Source organism: Alosa alosa, chromosome 6, assembly GCF_017589495.1.
Source record: "Alosa alosa isolate M-15738 ecotype Scorff River chromosome 6, AALO_Geno_1.1, whole genome shotgun sequence".
Taxonomy (NCBI): Eukaryota; Metazoa; Chordata; class Actinopteri; order Clupeiformes; family Clupeidae; genus Alosa; species Alosa alosa.
The window spans coordinates 22,312,224-22,338,250 of record NC_063194.1 but is presented as its reverse complement, the minus strand read 5'-3'; the positions used below and the strand labels follow the sequence as shown (position 1 = coordinate 22,338,250).

The window sequence follows — 26,027 nt, the reverse complement described above, 5'->3', positions numbered from 1 at the left end:
ATCATAGTCTTCAGTCATTACTGTTTGAGTTGGTCAGTGGCTAAAAGTATTGGCTCTAATCAACTGATGTGATCTAATGTATTAATAATGTTAGTAAATAATGTCAAAATAATGAATGTGTCCTGACTGGATTAAACTGACCAAAATCTCATCAAAATGTGTTTTTCAGTCAGCATAAGTGATGTCCTCTGCCGATATTATGGCATCTCAGGACATATGTCCGTCAAAACAGCTATATTTATATTTTAATATTTAAGTACTATACGTTAAAATGATTGGAAGAAGCTTCCCGTAGCGAAAAAAGAAAATCATAATTATAGAAACCACTAGCCTAGGTAAAAATTGTTTCGTCCGCGTTTGCGGCACTTGCGCAGGCGTTAGTGCGACGTCACGCGCCAACTTTTTGACTGTCTGGCACTGGAAGAGGACCGACCCTGAACCGCCGCACTCAAGTTTATTTCTTTTGGATGACTTAACAGTTCAACAAAAGACAATTGAGCAACAATATGGCACATGTAATATAGCTATAGACGTTTCATTTTTGAAAACGAGAAAAGCTTGAATTAAAAAGCTGATTCTCTGTGACATGGCAAATCGCGAACGTAACAAAAAGATTCTGCTAGAACTTGCCAAACAACCGGACAACAATCGCTGCGCGGATTGTGGCTCCCCTGGTGAGTTATTATTTAGGCTACTGTACCTGTGAGGTTGTCCGTCTCGCACATACATGCTCTTTTACTGCAGCTGTCAGTGTCAGGAACGAATTAAACGTCAGTTTTAACTTAACATCTGACTGACTGAATATGAATGGATGAATGAATGTTTATTTATTGGCAACAAAAATTATGATTGACCCATTGTCTGAACAGACAGGTTGAAATTGTATGTTCACTACATCCATATGTGCACAATGTCTGGATGTATTAAGGAGGGAGGGGCCTTTACTTGACCATGTCATTTGGTGATGTATGTGGATGATCTCACATTATGTGAAGGCTATCTTTTTAGTGCATGTATAAATTGGGGCCATGTGTTCCCCTCCTTAGCTGGACTTGGTCAGTTGCTCATATCACATTCACAATCATGCCCATTTCTTCACCTCAAAGTCAACAAACTGGACTGACGCTTTTGCATTGTGACTTTTTTTTTTTTTTTTTTTTTTCTTTTGTAAACTTCACTTATCAATGAAGATCCAGACTGGGCCTCATACAAATTAGGAGTGTTTGTGTGCTTGAACTGCTCCGGGACTCACCGCAACCTGCCCACAGTGAGCCGGATCAAATCCATACGCCTCGACTTCTGGGATGATGAGCTGGTACAGGTATGAGAATATATCTGCGCATATAGAGTTTGAACAATGTGGATATGGATGGACATGTCTGTGATGAGCAAAGCTGGACTGTATGGGTTTCACAGTTACAGTTAGGGTAAGCGCTTAAATTAACATAAGGATCAATGATGAACCCTACAGATATAACATTATACTGCTGGTGAGAAATTGCATTTTTTATGTCCAATCCAACACACTTCCAGTATGTTACAGAGTTGTCCAGGAGCAATTTACAAGAACCAACATTTTATTTTCCCTTCAACAGATGCTTAAATGACAAAAAGGTCTCATTTTGAGCCAAATGTCTGTTATGTGTTAATCCCTCTAGTTGGAAGTTCATTAATGTCTTTTCTATTTATGGGTTCCTGAAGTTCATGAAGGCCAATGGTAATAGTTCAGCTCGAGCCTTCTATGAAAAGGATGTCCCAGCTTTCTACTATCGGCCCCAGCCTGGCGACTGCGAGTGAGTGACTACTGATTTCAAGCCGGTCATACAACTTTGTTCTTTTCCAGCTCATTGATTTACATTTAGGGAAGTTTTGTATGCTGAAGCAGCACTTGTGCCTCTCAGAGGAAGGAACTGTAGCATTGTTTATCTCAACAGTGGGGAACTTCTCGTATGATATTCAGAAGTTTTGTGCTGCTGTTTTTTTAAATTTCTGACATGTACATGAAAACCCTAGGTTTTCAAATTAATTCATTGATTTCACTTGTCATTGCAATACCTTTATTTTATCATCACATCAACAGATAGTGATGTCAATTTAATTCATTGTTATTTATAGTGCCATAGCATGACTGTCTCAAGGCACTTTACAGGGTCCTGTTTGAGCTGGAGCTTGAGCTCCATGAATGTCATTTTGCCTTTGCACCCCAGTGAAATTGTCTGATTTTGTTGCATTTTGTGTGTTTGTTGTATTTTGTCTGTAATAGCATTCTGAGGGAGCAGTGGATCAGGGCCAAATATGAACGGTTAGAATTTACTGGAGAGAACAGTCTTCACCAGAAGGTCTACACGTCAAGTGAGTATGGACATTTCTCAGTTTTGTCAGTGGAGGCATTGCTAATAAACTGTTGGTCTGTGGGACAATTCGTCTGGTCTTTCTATCCACAGGTGTTCGTGAAGGAGTCCTCTGGAAAAAGGGGAAGGACAATGGACATTTTCAAAAGAGGAAGTTTGTACTGTCACTGGAAGATTTCACCCTAAAATACTTCACCAAGGAGGATGTAAGGGATATACTCAAAGTATTTTGCAACTTGCTAAGCCGCACACATTGTTCTGTTTATCTGTCCACCCGGCATCTGACCATTCATCTACTCATCACTTCCACTCTCACATCACTTTCACTCTCCTTGTATGTACAATTCTCTGTATATTTATAATCCTTCATGAATGAGATCAGAGTTTGTCCATGGCCTTCCCTGTCTCCTGACTTAAATATAATAGATTAGTAGATTTGTGACAAAAATACCAGGATGAATAGGTTCAAAGTACACCTCTGAGGACACAAAAACTGTTCAGTAGGTAATGGAAGAGATTGGAGGAGAAGCCATTTTTGTTGCTTTTGATGACAAAGGAATATTTGTCAGTTCAGAATAAGGGGATGGAACCTTGTTTTACACCATGTCAGTTCTGAATAAGGGGGTGGAAACCTCCACACTCAGTTGTATGTTCTGGTCATCTATCTATCATGCTTGTGTTCTTTTGTGTTTGCGCTCCGTCTTTTCCTCTTTTGGTAGCTTTTTGTTGCTAATGAGGATTTTTTCACACACAGGAATCAAAGGGCCCCAAAGATGTAATCTCGATACAGGACCTAAATGCTTCTTTTCAGCCACAGAAAATCGGTCATGCACATGGCCTTCAGATCACTTACTTGAAGGATGGCTTCACTCGAAACCTGTTTGTGTACCATGAAAGTGGACAGGTGAGTGTCTCCTCACAAAATTCCTCTTAAACTCTCTGGACATCAGAATGTGTGTTAAACATGGTCTTGCCCATGCAGGAGATCGTAACCTGGTTTAACACCATTCGAGCCATGCGTTTTGCCTATCTGAAGACAGCTTACCCCAGTGCCAGTGATAAGGAGGTAAGGATATTATGTCGCCAACTTTCTGTTCTTGTTTGGCTTTAAGGGTAAGCAGAACAAAGGGTCTATCAGCAACTTGCAGTGCCCTGGGGGGGTCACACCCAGTAAGCTATGGCAGCTAATAGCCATGCAGCTATGCATCTTTGAGCACCACTTGAACACTTGAGCACCACTTGAACACTTGAGCACACACAGGGCAAGCTTATTTGAAGAGAAAGCACATATTTGAATAGCTGTGAAACAATGCAGTGCAGGAAAGCCAGCTGGAGCACTGAGCGGAAGTGCCTGGAGTTTCCTTTACCAAATGTCACCATTCACTGTTTTATTATCTGCACTAGAACATACAGAGCCAAACAATGGATCTCTGAAAAATATTCTGAAAATAGATTGATTGTTTAGAATAGATTATTTTTTACTCCAGATGTATGTGTGTTTTTATGGGAACACACCCCCATCATATTGATTTATCTTCCACCAGAAAAATAAAACGTGAGATAACGCAAAATGTGAGGTGAGGAAATTAAATAGAAAATAGCTGAGTTGGCGTGGAATAACTCAGTAGTTTGAATTGCTGAATAACTGATGCATGTTTTCTTACTTCTCCTTTGTATTTAAAGCTATTGCCTCAGATTACGAGGAACTACCTCAAAGAGGGTTTTATGGAAAAGACAGGCCCATCAGTGAGTATATGTACTGTAATGACAAAGTAGTAAGTGTGAAATACAAACATTTTAAATGAAGGTAAGTGAAACATTCCATGTCCCACTCCTCTGTGTTATTTCTCTACTGAACAGCATCGAGAGCCGTTTAAAAGAAGATGGTTTATCCTCGATGCTGTGGACCGAAAGTTGCTTTATTTTAAAACTCAACTGGTAAGATAAAGTTTGTTGTACTACAAGTGTTTGTGTAAGAGAGAGAGAGAGAGAGAGAGCCTGGGTGTATGTGTGTCTGTACAGACTTGTGTGCAGTCCTTCCCTAAGACAGATTTCTGCAATATCAGACGAAGTATACTTTGTATGTGTGTGTCTTTGTGTGCATGTACCTGTGTGCGTGCATGCGTGTATCTGTGCATGTGCGTGTGTGTGAGCGTGCGTGCGTGCGTGTGTGCATGTGTGTGTGTGTACTCAAAAATGACTTGAGCTGCCTTGTGTGGATCTTGTCAGGACGCTGAGGAGCTCGGTGTGGTCTTTCTCGGCACAGAGAAGCATGGCTACTCGGTGAAGGAGAGCTCCACCGCGGGGGCCCGAGGCAACAAGTGGAAGTGCGCCCTGGCGGTGGAGACGCCCGACCGGGTGTTCCTCTTCATGTGTGAGCAGGAGCGCGAGCAGCGAGAGTGGATGGAGGCCCTCCGACAGGTCATCTCCACCCCAATGCTACCTCATGACTACACCAGTAAGACCTGGACCACCATCATCATCTCACCTGTGTGTGTGTGTGTGTGTGTGTGTGTGTGTGTGTGTGTGTCTGTGTGCATGTACCTGTGTGCGTGCATGCGTGTATCTGTGCATGCAATGTGCAGTAGGAATGACACCATGATACCAATGTTTGCTCATTTATTGACAATGTGCGTTGCGTCATAAAGCATAAATGGGTTGGTAATTAGAATTTCGGTCATTCTTAATATGCAGAGGTACATGACTGGTTGACTTTAATGAGAGTTGGTTGTCTTTTCACAGAAATGGTGTGGCTGTGAATTCATTTACAGAAAACATCTTTGTTTGTACACAGGCATACTTAACTGTTGCGCTGACCCACCCAGTTTTGCTTGTATACAGTTGTGCACATGGTAGGACATTAGGCAAATTATGTTGCCCTGTAATTAGGCTAGATAAGCTTTCATTCATAAGCTGATGGCCTTAGCCCATTGCCTGTCGGGTTGTACGTGACTCAAATTAGAACCCTGTGTCCTGGTAATAGGCCAGCAGGTATTATTTTGTAAAACTTTACTTGACTTGTTCTAATAGAAGAATATCTTTTCACAGCTGAAGCATGTATCAGACGTCGAAGATGACCATGGCAAATCCAAAGACAAAATAATTTCCAGAAAGTGATTCCAAGTTGTATCCTCTGAGGAGATATTCATAGTTTACAAGACAAGATATTATATATTGTACCATGTATATATATATATATATATATTCCCCCCCACAATAGTCACATTGTGTTTTTCATACTGAGAGAAGTACAATGTGGTCTAAAATAAAGTTCTTTATTGAACCCTGGCTCTTTTTTTTAATCATATCAAAAGAAACTCCATTTTGACTGTATAGGCCAGAGACTGTATATACAGTCTATGGTATAGGCAGCCTACCATTAGCCTATATCATATATCACATATTGTGTAGTAGCCTATAACATAGACTTCCAACTAACGAGTCCTAGTGGGATATTACTCCACTCCACAAGTTTCTTTCTCCACTGTCACTCCATACGGATGTCCAGTTATATTTCGTTATTCACACTCCATATCAGTAGATGACGCTGTACCTACTCGATAAGGTGTTATCAAGAGTGAACCCGATGCGTCTTTTTGTCCATCTGAAGTTTCCGTAGTTGCCGGTTGTTGGAGGTCAACCGTAGGAGGCGTGCGCTTAGAATGTTCAACGCAGAATGTTATGAAATTGGAATTACGATGATGGACTTACATATTTTTTATTATATTCATGCTTGTGTCTATAGCCTTAATTTGTTTTGAGATATAACGGTGAAACGCTTAATTTAGGGGCTCTTATTACAAGACCAAAGAGCAAGATCTCTGTCCGTTTTGTCCTAACATTAGCTAACACAATTCGCTAGGATAGCCCAGCGCCGCTGTTGGACAGACAAGGTTGGGTTCGAACCGCGCAGGCCTGTCATTCGGCAAATTGCCCCGCGGCATTGGGGCAGCACTTAGATGATTTTCGATACAATTAATTGTTCTGGTTTTGCCTGGAGTTAAAATCGCAGCAATGAGAAAGGACGTCAGGATATTGCTGGTTGGTGAACGTAAGTATTTTCAACAATTTGTAATTTTAGCTGACTAGCTAGATTTTGGGGATGAATCGGTCATTGACTCAATTGCCCTGGGTCCATCAGACAAGTTGTTTGATGGCTAACGTTAACGTTATAGCTATCAACCCGTTTGATAAATATTCCCTATTTATATATAAAGTCCACTTTCATAAGATAATTGTCCAGCGATTGGATGTTGCTCCAGCAAAATAGCAGTTGACAGTATCGTTAGAGACAACGTAAGATTTTGTACGAACCTCATTGATTTTAAAAAAAATGGCGCAAAACAACGTAGACGTTACTAATTGTACGATTTCTTGAAAATGCATGATGTCAAACTTATGACAAGAATTGCATCTGCTAGCGTTAGCCAGCGTATGGGATAATCTCAATGTCATACTGTACCCACATAGCTTGCCTACTCGGTTAAATGTGGGAGAATACAAGTGTTGTACGTTAAGTTAGCTTCTGACAAGTCGAGTGCAGCTCGATGTGTAATGTGGATAGTAATTGCATTTTTACTTGCAACACTTAACCAGAAAGCTAATTGCCCACAGAATGCCTTTGCATGGGTCCAAACAGTAACTTGAAGCAAGAAAACATCTGCAGCTGAGACTGAAAATCTTGACGTATGCTGTAACGTTGGTTGCTTGTTAGATATGTCCGCATTGTTCTGGAGGGACACCGGCCAGAGTAGCTTACCACAGTTATCATTGCTTGTGTTTTTGTGTCATAAAGCAGTGGCAAATAACATCTTTTTTTGATCTTGTCAACTTTATCCGTCCAAAACAGCAGTATGTATGTGCTGTATGTTGACCTTATCATAAACCACTAGCGTCGCAGACCCCTTTTGACAGGGGCGCTAGTGTTTATCAGTAGCCTACTATTTATATCGGTTTTGGTGACGATGCTGTCTGGCCTACATACTGTAGCTGGCTTGATTCTTTTCAGCTGCCAGTGTTCCAACCGGGCTGCCAAACTACGTGTGTAACGTGTTCGCAGTTGTTAGGGGGCGAAGACCTCTCCAGTTATCCAGAGGTTAAGACAACTTAGCATGTGACATTTAGGATACATCACTGAGGAAATACTACACTATCTGTACACCCAAACACACGCATTCATCCTTGCTGATAAATAGACTAGACATGCACTCACACGTGTGAGTCTTTCCAAAACTCTTGAATTACTCAACGAGGCCCTTGTACTATGGCCTGCCCTGCAGTAGTACTTTGTCACTTAACTCCTCTCAGCCATAGGCTACCACCTACACAGGCTACGAATAGTTCTAGTAAATTCCCTTGAATAACATATCTAACAGTGATTTGCTACTTTCCAATGCAGCCAAAGTGGGGAAGACATCACTGATCATGTCATTGGTCAGTGAGGAGTTCCCCGACGAGGTAAAGAATCTGCTCATTCATCTAAGAACTTCTCATTTGAGTCTGGTAGCCTGGACACCACATTGTTCTAGCCCTGTTTCACCAGTGTTCTCTGTCAGGTTCCCCTGCGTGCCGAAGAGATTACCATTCCAGCAGATGTCACACCAGAAAGAGTGCCCACACACATAGTGGACTATTCAGGTAACAGTGGTGATCCAGGACAGAACACACATGACATACAGTATGAGATCGGGAAAAAATAGAGGCTCATTCAAATAGTCTTTATATTTAAGAATATTCTAAATTGTAGGATGATCTAATAGTTTGCCAGATTGAGCACACCAGTTTCATTGCATAGTTATATGCCTATTCAGAATTTCTCATAATTTTTCCATGCAGAGGCTGAGCAGTCAGATGAACAGTTATACCAAGAAATTTCCAAGGTGGGTGTATCCTATTTGGCTGAATTTGTTAAGTGTAGTCTGAATGGGTGATTTTTTTTAAGTGTAGTCTGAATGGACAATTGACTTTGGAATACTCAGTAGTAATCATGATCCGTTTTTGCAGGCTAATGTAATATGCATCGTCTATTCTGTCAACAACAAGAAGTCTATTGAGAAGGTATGTTCTTTTAAGTACACATCTCCCATGCTAATATGTTTGAATACAAAGCACTGCATGTTTTTGGTTCATATAGTAACTACAGTACTACAGGCAGTATTTGACCTATATCGTGTCATTGCATATAGGTGACAAGCCACTGGATTCCTCTCATCAACGACAGAACGGACAAAGACAGCAGGTGTGTTTCAACCCTTGAATTTGGAACAGGGGATTAGCTGTGTGTGTGTGTGTGTGTGTGTGTAGTATGTGCGGATGTGTGTGGGATGAGGGGGTATGGGTGCTGTGCTGGGTTTAAGTGCTGTTTGAGAAAGGCCATTGGTGCTTGGCTATTTATAGTATCTTCACTGTGTTTTAAACTGTACAACGACACTTGAAATATGTACATGGGGATAAATCTATTCAGGTTGAGATGCTGTTGGATTCACATTCTGCTGTTGCTGGGTTTGGTGTTATGTGCTACAACTACTGCAGTTGTTTTTCACAGTGTGAGATTCCAAAGTCCAGTAGAATTTATGCTTGGCCTGGTAGCAGTTTGATGTATGATGACTATGTATACTGTGTGAATGTTGAGCAGGTCATCACCTGTTGTTGGTTGGCATATGTTGTTTTACCACTAAGCATACCTACTCACAAGTGCCTGTCACTTCCTGTATTTGAAGGCTGTTATCTCTCGGGCATGGGCAGCAGGAAACAGACCAAAACACTCACACAGTACACACTAACACTGGTTTGAATGTGTGTATAATTGCGTGTGTAGTAGAGACTACACTGCCCTCTCTTACTCCTTGACCTGCTATATGGAATCAACCTGTTTTTTAAGAAGGGCTGGCTTGGGTAGGGCAGTGGGTCTTAAGCAGAACTTTGCTTATACATGGAGCCAGCCAAGCACGTAGTGTGCGCTACCCTTTCTAATGTGATGATCTGTGTGTAATGCAATGCCATGGCAGGGTGCCGCTGATCCTGGTGGGGAACAAGTCGGACCTGGTGGAGCACAGCAGCATGGAGACCATCCTGCCCATCATGAACCAATACTCTGAGATCGAGACCTGCGTGGAGGTGAGCCAGGCCGGGGCCAGCACCGCACACAAGGGTTGCCACTCAGCCCTTAAAGAAGTACCGTCACACCGGTGTGACGGGAATGTTGGGAAATGAACGTTCTAAAGAATATCTGGGTTCATTAAATTCAACATGGAATTTTAGAACCTTCAATTGTTGCGGAACTTAGAATGTTCAAAAACCTACACCTTTAAGGGTTAGAGCCACCTACAGAGAGTAACCACTGGACCAGGGCCATAGCCTTAGTGTTTTGTTTTGTTGTCCCAGTTTGGATTTGGGGTGCCCAATCATTTCCTGCCCTCACTTTATTTGGCGGAACACTAATCTAGCACAGCTGACATTCCATTCCATAACTCGGTAAGCTGACTCTGATATGCTATTAGAAAGCTGGAGCAGGCATTCGGAGTCAGTGATCATTATTCATTCAAAAAAAGTTTAATCAATTAAATAGTTCTTGGCACATCATAATGGGTCCAAGCGTAGACCTGAGCTCTTTGTAGCAGACAGTTGAGCCCCCCCCGTCCCTCACCGGACACCTGAAGTGAACCAGGAAGGGCTCCCTAAGACGTGCAAGTGTGCCACCTGGGCTTCAGCCAGACTGGCTATCATGTGACCAAGGCACAGTGCGGGCGTGCGGAGCGGCAGGGAATTAAGCAGTCACCCTGGCGCTACACACACACACACACACACACACACACACACACACACACACACACACAAACACGTGGCTCATGTTACAGTAGCCGATGGCGTCAGTCCCAGCAGGGCAATTGGTGTTGACCCCGAGAGTGGAGGCTTACGTGGTGAGCCACACAGCTCAGAACTCTCTCCACCACAGGGAGAGGAAGCTCTTGTCTCTTTTTAAACATCTCCTCTGTCTGACTGGGCCAACTCATGACTGGGTGGATTTGCCCATCAATGCTCCGCTCAGCATACTTCAACTGTACCATGGTCAAACACTGTAATAGATTACACTGTTGGATAACACACGCACAAGCTGCCTGAACAGTTCGCTTTCAGGTTCTCAAACGACTAAAAATGTTTTTTTATTGTATAACTGGCCAGCTCGGCTTGTTCTGTTGGCCGAGGCACCTTGGTCGTCTGCCTGATGTATGTCTCTACTTTTCTCCCTTTAGTGTTCAGCCAAGAACCTGAAGAACATTTCCGAGTTGTTCTACTATGCCCAGAAGGCTGTACTGCACCCTACAGGACCACTCTACTGTCCTGAGGAGAAGGAGGTGAGAGTGGAGGGTCTATTGCTGGAGCACTCCGCTGAGGAGACAGATGTGCTTCTGCATGATGGTTTACCAGCTTGGTGAACTGTGTTCTTTTCTACTGACAGATCATTGAAATGAAAAGATCCCTGATTCACACTTAACTTTGTGACTCATGTGTGTTTGCAGATGAAGCCGTCGTGCATCAAATCCCTCACGCGCATTTTCAAAGTGTCCGACCTCGACAACGATGGAGTTCTGAACGACAACGAGCTCAACTTCTTCCAGGTGCGAGTTCACATATACTGCAGAGGCAGGTGTGTGCTCACAAGCACTCCTGTTGTTGGGCGTAGACTTGAATGCAAGTGTGGGCTGTTTCCGGTCTTGCCTGATCCCGCCTGACATTGACACACCTTTGCGAGAAACAATGCTGTCCATTCTAGTATTTCTCATGAAATGTTTCAAGGTAACATAGTTATGTGGAGCCATGAGTTGTTGTGAGGAAGTTGAGAATCGTTGAGCACATGGGTTAAAATGTAAATGGCATGTCAAGGTTATCCAAAAGACAAGGCAAAAAGGCAAAAGCTTCAGTGAGCATTTATAGCACCAACGTTTGAAATGTTCCAGATCTCCCCAGTATTGGAGTACTGGAGTATCTCTCAGCCTGCTCTCAGCATGTACATTTGAGTTGCAAGGTGTATTATTGGATGTGGGTTTTGCCTGTTTTGCCAGTGGGAGGTTGCGTTTGACTGTCTGCCATGACTCATTGTTGGCCTGTGTCCATCTGCAGAGGACGTGTTTCAACATCCCACTGGCTGCTCAGGCTTTGGAGGACGTCAAGAACGTGGTAAGGAAGAACATCACGGACGGAGTGAAGGACAACGGCCTCACACTCAAAGGTGAACTTCCACTGGGCTCTGCCATCCTGCCCCACTGGTTTTTCTTTGCTCTCGTCAGACAGTTGAGCTCGTCCCAACTGCCCTGACAGTTCAGTTCTAAGGAGAGTGGAAAAACCATGGTGAAGTTGGGACATGTGATTTGAACTCATTCCGTGAGTTCTTAAGTCATCGGTCATCTGCAACTTCAAATTTAAAACTACTACAGAGGGCGTTCTGTTGCGTCTAACAACATTTCAACTGACCCTCCCTACTCTGTACAGGTTTCCTGTTCCTGCACACACTCTTCATCCAGAGGGGCCGGCACGAGACCACCTGGACTGTCCTGCGGCGTTTCGGCTACGACGACGACCTGGAGCTTACACAGGAGTACCTGTTTCCACTGTGAGTCCTCTCCACCACTCGCCCCACATCTAAAGGCCATTAAAAAACTACTGTTCCCAGAATTCACTCTGGCTTCCTGATAGAAGATCTATGGTGCTGACTGGGCTCTGCTTAATAGGAGTTAACTGTTTTCCTCTGCCAGGCTGAAGATCCCGTCAGACTGCACCACAGAGCTGAACCACAATGCGTATCTCTTCCTGCAGGGTGTCTTTGACAAGCATGACAAAGTGAGTGTTTTTCTATGTAGGTCTGATATGAAACAACACCTTCAACTATGTGGTCGATAGTTGGCTACTGATTAATAAATAACATTGCTCAGGACAAGTTTAGCAGTGTTTGTGGCTTTTTTTTAAACCCAGGAATGTGGCCTTGTGAGCTAGGTGCTTGGGAATTGGGGGTTTCGGTCTTTTTTTTCTTTGACATTTCCTCGTCCTTGCAGGACCGAGACTGTGCTCTGTCCCCTGATGAGCTGAAGGACCTATTCAAAGTCTTCCCCTACATGCCCTGGGGCCCTGACGTCAACAACACTGTCTGCACCAACGAGCAGGGCTGGATCACCTACCAGGGATACCTATCACAGTGGACGTAAGTAGGAGTCCCCCTGCACAGCAGGAGCAAAGGTTTATAGTCCTGATAAGAGGCCATTTTTTGGCTCTTGGTTATCTTGTGCTGTTAATGTGCCCGTGGACAGATTCTATTTTGGTGCCCATTAGTCTTTTGACATGTTTGTTTTTTTTTGTTTGTTTGTCAGGCTAACGACGTACCTGGATGTGCAGAGGTGTCTAGAGTACCTGGGCTACCTTGGCTATTCCATCATTAACGAACAAGAGTCTCAAGCAGCTGCTATCACAGGTGAGAGTGTGCCTGTTGTATGCCTAAATATCCGTCTCTGAATGAAGGCAAAAGATGAAACCCCTTGTGGTAGATCTGGTTGCTAACTGCTGTGTGGGCTTTGTGTGATCAGTGACGCGGAACAAGCGTATTGACCTGCAGAAGAAGCAGACGCAGCGCAGCGTGTTCCGCTGTAACGTGCTGGGAGCACACAACAGTGGCAAGAGCGGCTTTCTGCAGGCTTTCCTTGAGAGGAACCTCGTGGTGAGCACACTCACACACATTTAGGTTACCTATACTTAGCAAAAAGCACAATCTATATGGATGCCTGGCTGTATAGAAAGTGTGTACGTACTCAGATACGCATGCACACACATACTCACACATACACATTTAGAAACACATACATACACATATTCTGTGTGTTTTCACCATTGCAATATCTCTGACAGTACAACCTGTTTTTTTTGTTGTTTCTTTTACAACTGATGTGACTCTTACATACTATAGAAGCTACTCAGGTCTCCTCAAAGAGTCCGTCATTTAAATGTGATCATTCTTATTCTCATTCTATTTGTTTGATCTTTCAGCGACAGCGGAAGATAAAAGATGATCACAAGTCCTACTACGCCATGAACACCACCTACGTCTACGGCCAGGAGAAGTACCTGCTGGTAGGTTCAGGTCATATCCATCAGACAGGTGTGCAGAGAGCAGGTGGTGTGGGTCTAATACTAACGGTTGGCTTCTTCCTCACTCCATTCATCTTGCTTTCTCTCCATGCTCCCCCTACCCTCCTCTCCCTCTTTTGACTGCTTTCCACTCGGCTTTAGCTTCATGAGGTGTCTCCAGACCTGGACTTCCTTTCAGACACAGATTTGGCCTGTGATGTGGTCTGTCTGATCTATGATGTCAGCAACCCACGTTCCTTTGAGTACTGCGCCAAGGCCTACAAGGTAATCTCATCACACAGATAGAATCAGAAAGTTATAAACAATATCATTATATTAGATTAGATTAGATCCGATTAGATTCAACTTTATTGCCATTGTGCAGAGTACAAGTACAGAGACAACGAAATGTAGTATAATGGAGAAAATACAGCATAACATGAGGAGAGGGGAGGAGAAAAAAAGCAACCCCCAGACTATGCTCCTATGGGGAGTACAGTGTGGGAACAGGGAAAAACACCTCAGCAACATAAGCACATAGTCCGTACACTTTATAACATGAAAGACACGGCTTGCAACAGGGGAGGGGAGTGGTGGGTGGATGGAGTCCAGTGCAGGCAAGCAGCCATTTCCGGCGCTGGACACAGACCCGCTTGTCAGACTGGGAGTACAAAGCGTCGAAGGCGAGGGATGGGGGGTAGTGGGGGTGACTGCATGTTGTATATATGTTTAGGAGTTCGTGTATGTGTAGGCCTGGAGAGTCGCTCTGCCTGGCATCATAATCTTAGTGTCTCAGTCCGCAGTATTGTCATAGCAATAACAGCAATAACACAGCAAGTTGCTATGGAGACAACCTTGATCAGTTCCCAGACAGGGCCCACAATCAGCAGGTGTCTGTAGGAACACAAGAGCGTCTCACTGCAGTACTTTTCCGGGGGAGGTGTTGTTCTAGCCGCGGCCTTGGCCGAGGCAGGTGCTGGTTGAGGTGGGTCAAAAGCAGATAAGATTGTAATTATTTGGTCTTGGGGCGAGTAGCCGCATTCCAATTTACACGACTACTCTCTTAGTCCATTTTGGTCCAATTGCCTTTGTAAAGCAGTGAGCTTCTCCATGATGTTATCCAACCTAGTATCCATAAAATCCATCCTGGTATCCATCAACTGCTTGATAGTCCCAGTCTGGGTGCCGACAGCACTGCCCACTTCATCAATCATGACAGGCAGCGTTATGGGGCTTTGAACAGCTGTCACCGTTTTCTGAATTCCTCGATAAACCAGGCCAATGCCTAATCCAATCAGCAAAAGACCTGTTATCATGGTTCCAAATAGGTAGATATCTTCAATGTCCTCCGTGGAAAGAGCCGCCAGGCACACGACCCGCCACTTCCCCCACGCGTCCATCGAGAAGCCTGCTGCGAACGTTTCAGCAGGGCAGTCAGGTTCCCCCGAACCCAAGCTTCTCGTCGAGAAGATGGTGTCAGTTGCGTTGAGAGACCAGTCGATCAAATCCATGATTTTTTAGTTTGGAGAGCAGTGCAGAGAGAGTCTCTCAAAGTATGAGACAGTAGACTAGACAAGACAAAGGAGCAAAGCAGGGAAGATAAGGGGAGGAGAGGGAGAGAAAATGCGACCGCCTTTGTTGAGAGCCAACATATCGGAACGCCCCCTATTACCATCAGTCCCGTCTTTCCGTCCTCTTGCGTGTATGTGTCACTTAATATTAATTTCTATACAAACCAAGACGGCGGATTCCTAAAGAAACGCAAGCACCCACACCATTGGTGTATCTTAATTAGCTATGTACCAAAAATTACATTTTACTGTGACTCGAAGAGCTGTAAACAGTGTTGTAAGGCTGCATGTACAAATCCGCTTGGAGCTCCAGTGGAATTTTGAAGTAGCGACGAGAATTCTCGGTTTAACCGTTCTTGTGAAAGGGTGGAAGTAGATGACCCACCAGGCCGGCACTAACCTCCGAGCGTGGTTAACAAAATCGGATATTTCAGGCAGTAAAAGCCGCGGTAAGAACCAAACCAGGTTTTGTTCAAATCTACACACCTATGGCTACTGAACAATGTAAGGTTCATTTAAGGCTTTAAAAATAGGATGATGGGGAAAAACATAATTCCAGGTAAGCATTCAATAATGAATACAGATAATATAATAATATAATAAATGTGAAGTGAGCAGAATTTAAGCATGTGACATTTTTTACAAATCAAAATGACATAATCCTAACAGCTGTTTTGAGTCAAGGCTATTTGCTTAGCCTATTGAATAACTTGATGATAGAGAAAACAAACCATTTTGTGGAATGATGCATTATCATATAAAATTTGCAACGGTGTGACTCAAAAACAGTCTCTGGAGGCATATAAGTGACATCACACTCTGTCTGCCACTCGTTGCTTGTGGCTGGTTATGCTTTGCATGTGTGGCATTCTGATACGTTCTTTAATTCAGGACCATTATCGCTCGTTTCAATTTAGGACCTTGCAGTTGGGATTGTCGTTTGCTTATTCAAAGTCTAAAGACAGTCCAAAGTAGCCTGGGCTATTCGAAGTGTCCGTTTATTGCACATCATCTTTTACGTCATTTTGAAGAGCCGCTTTATACCTGTGTGTGTTGGCGTGTTCGGAGTCATTTTATGCAAGCAAACCGCATACAGGGGGTCTTTATTGTTGAGGACAGGCATGTTAACACATCTTTGCTTAACATTTTACCCGTGTAACCTACACTGATCCAGTTCTGCCAAAGCCCTGCTTCCATCCTCACTGGTAGCTTACAATACAGTGCTGTGTGGGAGGGGGAGTGGCTAGCGGCGAAAGCCAATGTGTGCTTCTTTTACCGATATATTTAACAATATCTTTTGCATTTCTTATTCAAACAACGTCAAATCTGGCACTGCACTTACTCATGCCCATAGCAAGACACCTGCCAAGTTTGAAATCAGTCTGACAAACGGTCAGCGAGATATGCGTGCCACAGACATTAGGACACACAGACATTAGGACACACAGACGCTTCTTGCTTTATAGATAGATGTTATTTTGAAGTATTAAAAACATTGTTGTTTTAGAACGAAATGTGTGATCATTGGAGGTGTTACGATACATATTTTATAAACCTATTGTTTTTTGTATGTATTTAGCTTTTGTCAAAATCTGCTTTAATGTAAACATCTCTAGCATTCATTTCTATCATGTGTTTACTACATATGAAGTGTTTTTGTAAAGCTGTTGCAGATTAACAATAGTTCAAAGACACCCATTCACACATCACCTTCTTCTCCCCCCCTGCAGCGCTACTTCATGGACAGTAAGACGCCGTGCATGATCATTGCCGCCAAGTCGGACCTGCACGAGGTGCGGCAGCAGAGCACCCTCCCCCCACTGGACTTCTGCCGCAAGCACCGGCTGCACCCGCCACAGCCATTCACCTGCAACAGCACCGACGCACCAAGCAAAGACATCTACACCAAACTCACCACCATGGCCATGTACCCGTGAGTATAGTTTTTATTCCTCTCTCTGTCTCTCTCTCTCTCTCTCTCTCTCTCTCTCTCTCTCTCTCTCTCTCTCTCTCTCTCTCTCTCTCTCTGTTTTCCTGTCTGTATTTTTGATGTACTTTCCCCCATCCCTCCTCCCCCATCTCTGTCCTCACTCTGCTGTTCCTCAGTGTTGCTGTTGGATCTAGAGGGGCCCTCATCAGGCTGTGTAGTCCAGGTTCAGAACACTCATCCCTTCCAAAATATAATGTTAACCAACTGGATTTTTCTGGTGTTTTGTTTTTTTTAGTAGCTTTTTCTCCCCAAAACATCATTAGGTCAATTGCCCGTGTATGGAATAAGCTTACCAACTTTTCCGTTGAAAGTAGGTTTGCTTGTTTTTCCACTGGAATCATTTTTGACTTTTTGCATTTTCATTAGCTCTCTCAAGTGTGTCCCAGTACTCTTCAACACACAAGCAGATGAGCTACAAACATGCGCACTGTCAACTAAAACGGCTCTCCTTAGGAGAATTCCATTTCTTCCTCTTTTTATTCTCACTACATGTACATGTGTCACAGTTTATGTTTCCCAGGGAGGATGCATACCTATGTGTGCATGCATACATATATGCGTATACCTCCCCTGTGCTGTTAGTGCCGTGTTTCCCACAGAATTGAATTCCATTTGTGGTGGTTGGGTTTGCAGAATTCATTTGAATACAATAGTTTTTAACAAATTAGCACAGCATGGTTATGATGCTAACCAGATTTAAGCACAATTTAGTACAACTTGGAAAATCAATGTGTGGTGGTCAATGTTGATATTGTGGTGGGCTGCCATAAATAAGTCAATGTATGGGAAACACTAGTGAGTTTGGATAAAAGCATCCAGTGCCCACACATTCAAAATGGCAATCTTTGTAATAGCACTGGTGATTACCTGCCTTAATATAGCATACTTAGAAGCATCCTGACCTAGCCTGGGTGATCCCAAATGAATCTACTACTTGGCTGTGCTGATGGTATCAGTGTTAAAGGACATGGACGTGTATTTTCCTTTACAAGAAAGATGTGTTTGCTGTACTTCTGAAATGATTTGGGAAGAGTTGTATCTACCGATTTAAGTTCAGTTTCACTGCTGGCCACGCCCCTTGGAAACTGTAAGTGAATGTAGTGTCCCCAGACCAATTCTCTATCTCAGATGAGATTTGAGACTCATCAGTCTGCCACTATCTTACAGGGGTTTGGGATGCAAAAGCATTTCGCACCGACCCAATACCGTTTGGGAAAAGTTTAATATCCTCATTACGCTTCATCCTGCACAATATACTGCATCTCTGCAGAAAATATGAAAAGAAAAATAGTGGTTCTAACCAAGACCAACCTAACTGTACCCTCACTCAGTAACATAGGCCAACTCTGGCCACCATCACTCCTCTGGAGTTGACAATGGCTGAAAGCACTGTGTAAAGAGATGAGAGAAAGAGGGCTAACTGAGGTCTCCCTGCTGTGGAGTGACCAGTGCGTCCAGTGAGTAGATTCCTGACTTCCTGCATCGATTTCCACTCGTCTGCCCGGATGAGTCGTAGAGGTCAATTGACGACGACCACAAATGGAGTCTATTGTGCAGTGATTTGAGTATGTTAGTACTAAGAGCCAGTCAAGCCCAGTGCCACAGGTGTTCAGAGAGACGATGACTGGGTAAGGGACATTCTGGTCAGGGCTTTAGTTAAAACATTGATGCGTGGGTTTTGATGATCCTCTTTTTCTCTCCTTTTTTCCCTTTTTCCTTTGATCCTTTCTTTTTCTTTGTTGTGTTGCTCCTTCTGCTGTTCTGGTCTGAAGCCACCCCTGGTAGAGCACCTGTCTCTCAATGCCATCAGTTCATTAATGTCAGAATGAAGTTGTGTTTTTAAGGGGCTTTGATTCTGTTCATCATTCTACGAAGACCTGGTCATTTATTTAGCTAAGCCCCATAGCATTGATGAGTATCAGCATTTTGTCATTGTCAGTTTTATTGGCCTTTGGGTTTTATTTTATGTTCTCATACATGTTTTTTTTATTCTTTCAATTGTACCTGGCTTTATCCCAACCCTCCCTTATTCCACTACCTGAGACCCTGTCCCTTCCCAGTCCCAAACTCCAATCCTCACCTAAGCCCCTCCAATCCTCACCAGTCCCCAACATGGCCCTACCCAGATCTCCAAAGCCTTACCCAGGGCATCCCATTGCCCACAGTCCCCTGTCCTAGCCTACCCGTACCTCCAAACCCTATCTCTGCCCCCCATCCTCTTTGCCCATATCAGGTGCTACGAAAGAATGTGGAGCCACTTCCCGATATTGGGCGTCCCTGGGATATAAGCCCTACTACCAACTGGATGGTGCAACATCTTGATCAGCCGTTTTGTCTGTGTGTGTGTGTGTGTGTGTGTGTGTGTGTGTGTGTGTGTGTGTGCGTGTACATGTTCGTGTGTACGTGTACATGTTCGTGTGTGCTTCTGTGTATGAATGTGTGTGTGTGTGTGTCTGTCTTCACAGCCACGCCAAGTTGCGGTGCATGTGCGCCTGCAACCGGTGCACCTTTTGCGTCTCGCACAACCTGATGAACTCTGAGCTGGTGCGCTCTATCAAGGCCACCCTCTACACGGCCCTTCTCAACAGGTCTCAAAAGTCACACCATCGCTCGTGTTCTCTCTCTCTCGCCTCCCCCCACCATCCCCCTTTGTTCTCTCTATCTGGACCTTGTCAAGGAGCTGTGCCGTGTTCTCGTCCACTTTTTTTTGTTGCTCCAGCCTCTCTCTCTCTCTCTCTCTACTGTTAGCTTAGCTTTCTAACACTGGCTCTTTTTGCTGACCTGGCGCTCTCTCTCTCTCTTGGTGGGAGCTGTAGTCTCGCTCAGGTTTTACTCTGCATATCCACGCGCTGTGTGTGTGTGAACAAACACACACACAGAGGAACCACGATCTGGTGCAGCGATGGGTCACTTATGTAGGGAGTGTTTATGTGTGGAGGTGGCTTCCTTGGGATTGATTAGATTGGTTGATTGGCGTTGAGGGGTTTTTGTCTTGCTGACTTGGTGGTTGATGGAGCAGATCTCCAGCAGTTGTCCAAATGATGAGTTGGATCAGTTTCTGCTAAGAACTGGGTTTAATAATCTCAAGTTTATCCCATTTAACAAAGTGTGTGTGTGTGTGTGTGACACAGAGGAGACGTGGATGAGCAGTAGCGTGCTGTTGAGCAGTATAGAGTCCACTTTGGGGCTTGTGTCTGTCTTTCTGTCTGAGAGTGTGTCATAGAGTGTGTGTGTGTGTGTGTGTGTGTGTGTGTATAATGGCTGCCTCTCCATCTCCATGTCCGCTGCAGCGCTGTTCGTTCGTCCCCCTCCTCGTGGCCGTGGAGCAGCAGTCTCGGCGTCCTGCTAACCCAGGCCCTGCACTGGGGACGCAAGCCCACTGGCCTGCTAGCTAGGGAGGTATCTGCATGTGTCACTCACCATCCCGCACACAAACGCAACGCATGCGCTCCTAACACGGGACTCATTAACAACGTGGCTGTGGGGTTGAGTTGGTGGTGTGCTGGCGTTGGCAAATGCCCTTCACCATTCACTTGAAATGGTCTGGAACAAGTTAAAAATGGACGTAGTTTGGCTTAGTTTGTTTGCATTCATTCAGTCCGCAGTTTTATACACTTACTGAGTATTTGCAGTAAAAACATTAATGATGACAATAATGATTTGATAGGGCTAGTGAAAACATGAATATACAAAACAGTACATTTGATGAGCAGCTAGTGATGACACCATTTACAATTATCGAATGGATTAATTTATACCGTATTTGGAACCGTGGATATGCAAAGGCTAAATCTGGATTAACCTGCATCATTCAGGAATTCTCTAACCTTACTAACCTGACTATGGTCTCTTGGTGCTCATTGGATAGTTCAGTTTTTACTAAGGTTGAGAGATTTCTGCAAAGTTTCCTACTCTCTACTTTTAATCGTAGTGTCACGTCTGATGCTTAGTATGTGTAGAGTGCAGTGGTGTCTTTGAATTACTGTTAACAGTAAATGTCCTGTATTGATCCCTTAGATAAATGTGTACATGTGAATTGAATTGTAATTTGGAATACAATTGTGAACTAATTCCATTGTATTGTGGTGTCTTTGTCCTTTTGTGTGTTTTTTCCCCTCTATAGGTGTTCAAAGTCATGTGCTTGGATGGCTGTGTTCCTTTTTGCTGTGCATTTATTGACCTCATGCTAATCGGCCTTCTTGGCATGCGCATTAGACTGACCTTCTCTCACGGTGTCGCTGGGTTTTGCCTTGTAACTACGTATGCTCTAACTATAGTCAATCGCAGTAGGGCCTTCTCATTGTGTCTCATATTCTACATGCTTGGTGTGTTAGTGACTGTGCTTGGGTGCTTACCGTCCTGTGTTAACATGCGTGTGGTGAAGCCTGGTGTGTGTTTTAATGCTTCAGACTAGCTTCAATATTTCAAAGCCTATATTAAAGGTATTGTGTTGGGTTTAAGAGATGTTGGCACTTTTTGGGAGAACTGCATGTAAGTTACCCGCTTTAATACCACACTGACCAGCATTTTGTGTTATCACTCAGTATTTTATATACATTTCAAGCACAAATTAGCATGTGAAGCAGAATGTTCAGTGCAGATAGGTTAAGAAAAATACAGACCAGTGAAGTTGTAAAGCTTCAGTTAATAAATGCAATATTCACCAAAAATGTCTGAATTTGATGAATAGCCCAAAACAAGATCTTTAGGTTTTCTGGTGCTGTGTTTTCAGTGCTTACCGGTGTTCCTATACCTGATAGGCTAATGTGTGTGTGTGTGTGTGTGTGTGTGTGTGTGTGCATAGCATGTTTGGGTTTGGGGTGCTGTGTGTGGTTGTTTATTTTGGGAGTTTGCAAGGTAAATGCTGTGGTGTCATTACCTCTGTGGTTTGGGGCCTGCTGAACCGGCCTCCTGTGCATGTGTGTGTGTAAGGTTGCGGCCCTATGTCGAGCACCTGGGCGCATGCCTCTTGACTGATGAGGACTCCAGCCTCATCCACCAGGTGCACGAGGTCACCTATGTAGAGGAGTCCATCTACATGGAGTCGTCTGTCGATCCCTTTATGCCCAGGTAATGGTGATGCCTGCTGGGGCATGTGCCACTCACGTCTACGTCTCTCCCCGGTAGGCAGTGTGAAACTAACGCTCCCATTCAAAAGACACGTCTCTTGGGATGTGCAAGGAACGTCTGTACAAGTTCATCAGTGCATATCTAGGGAGTACACTCAGGGCTGCCACTCTGTGGACAATACTAGATGACTTGACTTTGTGGCGTTTTCAGCTGAAAACATTCCTAGTTTTAGTACTCACCTAGATAAAAAGACAGTGATCTAACTGAAGCCATCCATCATTTTGTTAACGTAGATTCTAGCCTTCTGAATCGTGTCAAATGATCCCGAGGCTGACGGTGAACCTTATGGTTGTGTTTATTTGTATGGCCCTTCTAAGGGTTTCAAGGAAGCCACCTGCCTATCCTGAGTTATCTGAGGAATAGGTTTCCTATTGTTGGGTTCTGATTGTTTAACAAAAAAAAGAAAAGAAACAGATTTTGGGTTCTGGATCTGTGGTCATGGGTCTTTAGGAGGCCACTGCGATGCAGTCTGAGTGGCTGAAGGAGTTGTGCTTCACTGTGTGACCATGTGCTTCACTGGCAGTTTGACTAATTAACTCCTGGTCATGCCGGAGGAGGTTTGGACAGGATGTCCAAACACCCACACACATACCCACACACACATACCCACACACACATACCCACACACACATACACCCACACACACACACACATACCCACACACACAAATACCCCACACACACATACCCACACACACACATACCCACACACACACATACACACACAAATACCCACACACACACACACACATACACACACACACAAATACCCACACACACACATACCCACACACACACACACACACACACATACACACACACACATACACACACACATACCCACACACACACATACCCACACACACAAATACCCACACACACACACAATACCCACACACACAAATACCCCCACACACACATACCCACACACACACATACCCACACACACATACACACACAAATACCCACACACACACACACAAATACCCACACACACACATACCCACACACACACAAAACACACACACATACACACACACATACCCACACACAAATACCCACACACACACACAAATACCCACACACACACACATACCCCACACACATACCCACACACACACAAACACACACACACATACACACACACATACCCACACACACAAATACCCACACACACACAAATACCCACACACACAAATACCCACACACACACACAAATACCCACACACACACAAATACCCACACACACATACCCACACACACACAAACACACACACACACATACACACACACATACACACAAATACCCACACACACACACACAAATACCCACACACACACAAATACCCACACACACACACAAATACCCACACACACACACAAATACCCACACACACACAAATACACACACACACACACAAATACCCACACACACACACACATACCCACACACACACAAATACCCACACACACACATACCCACACACACACACAAATACCCACACACACAAATACCCACACACACACACATACACATACACACACACACACACACACACACACAAATACCCACACACACACACAAGCTTCTCCAGTGGAAGGCGGCCCAGAGCCGCTGGAGATCTTGTGAGCACGCTGCTTCTCTAACCGCTTCTGTCTCTTCTTTTGTCATGGTGTTCCCCTTCCTCTGAGGCTCCTTCTCTCTGCCGTTACTCATACTGTTGTCCATTCAGCAAAGCCACAACAGCCCCTCTTCCATGCTCTCCTCAGCCCTGCAGCACTACTTTAGAACTGCTAGTTTAACCCAGCAAAGCCCTTCTCCTCAGTCCATCACTAGAGACTAACCCTAAAGAAAGATTCTCCCCTGGACAAAAAAGTTGGTCATTTTCATTTTTGAGACAAGAGAATATTCCCATTGTACAGAATATCTCCCATCTCTCTCTCTCTCTCTCTCTCTCTCTCTCTCTCTCTCTCTCTCTCTCTCTCTCTCTCTCTCTCTCTCTCTCTCTCTCTCTCTCTCTCTAGACACATGACCCAGGCTGACCTGAAGAACTCCACCTTCTGGCTGCGGGCGAGTTTGGGTGCCACCGTCTTTGCAGTGCTGGGCTTTGCCATGTACAAGGCCATCCTCAAGCAGCGGTGATCAGTGTCAACACACACACCTGTGTGTTGCTCACCCTGCCCCCTCCCCCTACCCCTCCAGAACTACAACACCCCCCTCCCCCCAGCCCGTCCCCATCTAATCCTTCCCTCCTCTTCATCCTAATGTCCCTGGTTGAGTCAAAGTTTAACTAGAAACGTTGCAAATCATAGACATAGATTCTACATTTTTTTCTATACATATATGTATATATATTTGACATGGGAAAAAAAGAACATTAAAAGTTGCAACTATTTTTCTTCGGAGGCTTATTGGAACCCATGCGCCTGACAAAAAGCCACCATCATCTGTATTAAAAAGGGCATTTTTCGAACTCTGCTGACAGCTGCAGTACAGTTGCCTTCCTGGTTAGCCCCGCCATCTGCTGGTTTTTCTAAAGGCAGGTCTAAACTGCTCTCAGGCCAGTATTCGAGCGCCCAGAACAAGGAGGAATTGCAGGTAGCTGTGGCAGTACAGGGTTCTCAGCTCAGATGGGACTGACCTCCATGTTTATAAACTGTATATAGTGCTCTGAATATACCTAAGATCACACTCATTGTCTCTGAGGTGAAAGGTCATGAAAGGAGGATTGCATTGTCACACTACCCAGGGGAGAGACTACCAACACCAAGCCATTTCTAACCTGTCAAAGGTTGTGTGTTATCAAGACACATTGCAGATGTATTAATTTATTAACCTTTTTTTCTCTGCTTTTTGATCCTTTTTTCTTTCTTTGTGTTGTCAATTTTAACTTTTTTTGTTTGGCATTGCATGGAAACAGGCACAGATCAGAGTTAGTTATCTTTCTTTTGTAATTTGTGTTTTTTTTTTTTTTTTTTTTTATTATGATTGTTGAGTACACTTGATCACTCGCGGAAAAGAAGAATTCTGAAGAACAATTAAATGAACTTGAGTTATTCGATGAGCTGGCTGACTTCTCTCCTTGGAGTTTGAGAGTGTCTTTGCCCCCTCTGTGCTGTATGAGGGAGGGGAGCTGACCGACTGACTGACCGACCGACTGACTGACTGACTGTGGGCCCACCACTCTGGCCTGCTCCCCTGCCTGTCACCAGAGACGATTTAAGGACACACCCCCCCACACACACACACACACACGCACACTCTACAGAGAGGTATGTGGTGCCCTCTACTGGTTACATTGTTTTAAATTGCATCATACACAGAACATGCGCTCATGACCAGGGTCGTATCCATTAAGCTCCTTTCTCTCTCTCTCTCTCTCTCTCTCTCTCTCTCCTTGATGGACTCCGTACCACCACACAGACGTTACTTACTCGTATGTTGCACTCTCACCAGAATTATGTATCATCATCATTACTATTATTATTTAAGTTCTGGCTCAAAACAGATGGTAGAACATGTTTTATTCATTTCTGACTTATCCTGCATTTACAATAAATAACTGTGTGATCTACCTGTGTCTCGTGAGTGTTTCTTCCCGCATAGCAACACGGGTCACTAGAGGAACCACCTGTTAAATGATCATTTTATGCCTAAAGGTGATAAAGGCTCGACCATATCATTGTGTTCTCATTTATCCTCCACAGATATTTGAAAACCCTAAATCCAGTGTGATAAGCCGACATTCATTTCTCATCACTGCTTCCACTGTATTACCTCTACTGCTTCCCATTTCTCAGTGAATCTTCCCAGCAGGAAGATGCTTGAAAGACACGTTTGATTTGTAGAATATAGGTAGCCATAGTGAGCAGC

The 26,027-nt window shown here is 44.1% G+C and overlaps 2 protein-coding genes across 10 annotated transcripts; both read left to right on the top strand.

The window, feature by feature from the left end:
- Positions 1-419: 419 nt before the first annotated feature.
- Positions 420-5,585, top strand: adap2 (ArfGAP with dual PH domains 2). Its single transcript, XM_048245269.1, has 11 exons — positions 420-674; positions 1,191-1,321; positions 1,702-1,793; positions 2,264-2,352; positions 2,445-2,557; positions 3,106-3,255; positions 3,334-3,417; positions 4,035-4,097; positions 4,212-4,289; positions 4,581-4,809; positions 5,400-5,585. Exons 1-11 carry the CDS (start codon positions 587-589, stop codon positions 5,426-5,428), a joined length of 1,146 nt encoding a protein of 381 aa, XP_048101226.1. The 5' UTR covers positions 420-586; the 3' UTR covers positions 5,429-5,585.
- A 376-nt stretch (positions 5,586-5,961) lies between these two features.
- Positions 5,962-25,728, top strand: rhot1a (ras homolog family member T1a). Of its 9 annotated transcripts, none has more exons than XM_048245260.1 (21): positions 5,962-6,402; positions 7,750-7,808; positions 7,907-7,988; positions 8,187-8,230; positions 8,355-8,408; positions 8,537-8,589; positions 9,359-9,467; positions 10,604-10,705; positions 10,871-10,969; positions 11,472-11,580; positions 11,841-11,961; positions 12,104-12,188; positions 12,401-12,546; positions 12,713-12,813; positions 12,926-13,056; positions 13,383-13,466; positions 13,626-13,748; positions 16,765-16,967; positions 20,315-20,419; positions 21,957-22,094; positions 24,179-25,728. In XM_048245260.1, exons 1-21 carry the CDS (start codon positions 6,366-6,368, stop codon positions 24,294-24,296), a joined length of 2,103 nt encoding a protein of 700 aa, XP_048101217.1. In that variant the 5' UTR covers positions 5,962-6,365; the 3' UTR covers positions 24,297-25,728. The 9 variants fall into 9 exon arrangements, with proteins under 9 accessions (XP_048101217.1, XP_048101216.1, XP_048101224.1 ...); XM_048245259.1 differs by lacking the exon at positions 20,315-20,419 and adding an exon at positions 19,490-19,612; XM_048245267.1 differs by lacking the exon at positions 24,179-25,728 and adding an exon at positions 17,141-17,187 and having other exon boundaries at positions 21,957-22,008.
- Positions 25,729-26,027: the final 299 nt, after the last annotated feature.

What these genes read in the sequence shown, in the direction of transcription:
- adap2 (XM_048245269.1), top strand. Translation starts at nt 587, where the DNA reads ATGGCAAATCGCGAACGTAACAAAAAGATTCTGCTAGAACTTGCCAAA. An exon ending in CCAGAAGGTCTACACGTCAA is followed by an intron (nt 2,353 to 2,444) that starts GTGAGTATGGAC and finishes TTCTATCCACAG; the next exon opens with GTGTTCGTGAAGGAGTCCTC. An exon ending in TGTACCATGAAAGTGGACAG is followed by an intron (nt 3,256 to 3,333) that starts GTGAGTGTCTCC and finishes TTGCCCATGCAG; the next exon opens with GAGATCGTAACCTGGTTTAA.
- rhot1a (XM_048245259.1), top strand. Translation starts at nt 6,366, where the DNA reads ATGAGAAAGGACGTCAGGATATTGCTGGTTGGTGAAC. An exon ending in TATACCAAGAAATTTCCAAG is followed by an intron (nt 8,231 to 8,354) that starts GTGGGTGTATCC and finishes CCGTTTTTGCAG; the next exon opens with GCTAATGTAATATGCATCGT. An exon ending in GGATACCTATCACAGTGGAC is followed by an intron (nt 12,547 to 12,712) that starts GTAAGTAGGAGT and finishes TTTGTTTGTCAG; the next exon opens with GCTAACGACGTACCTGGATG.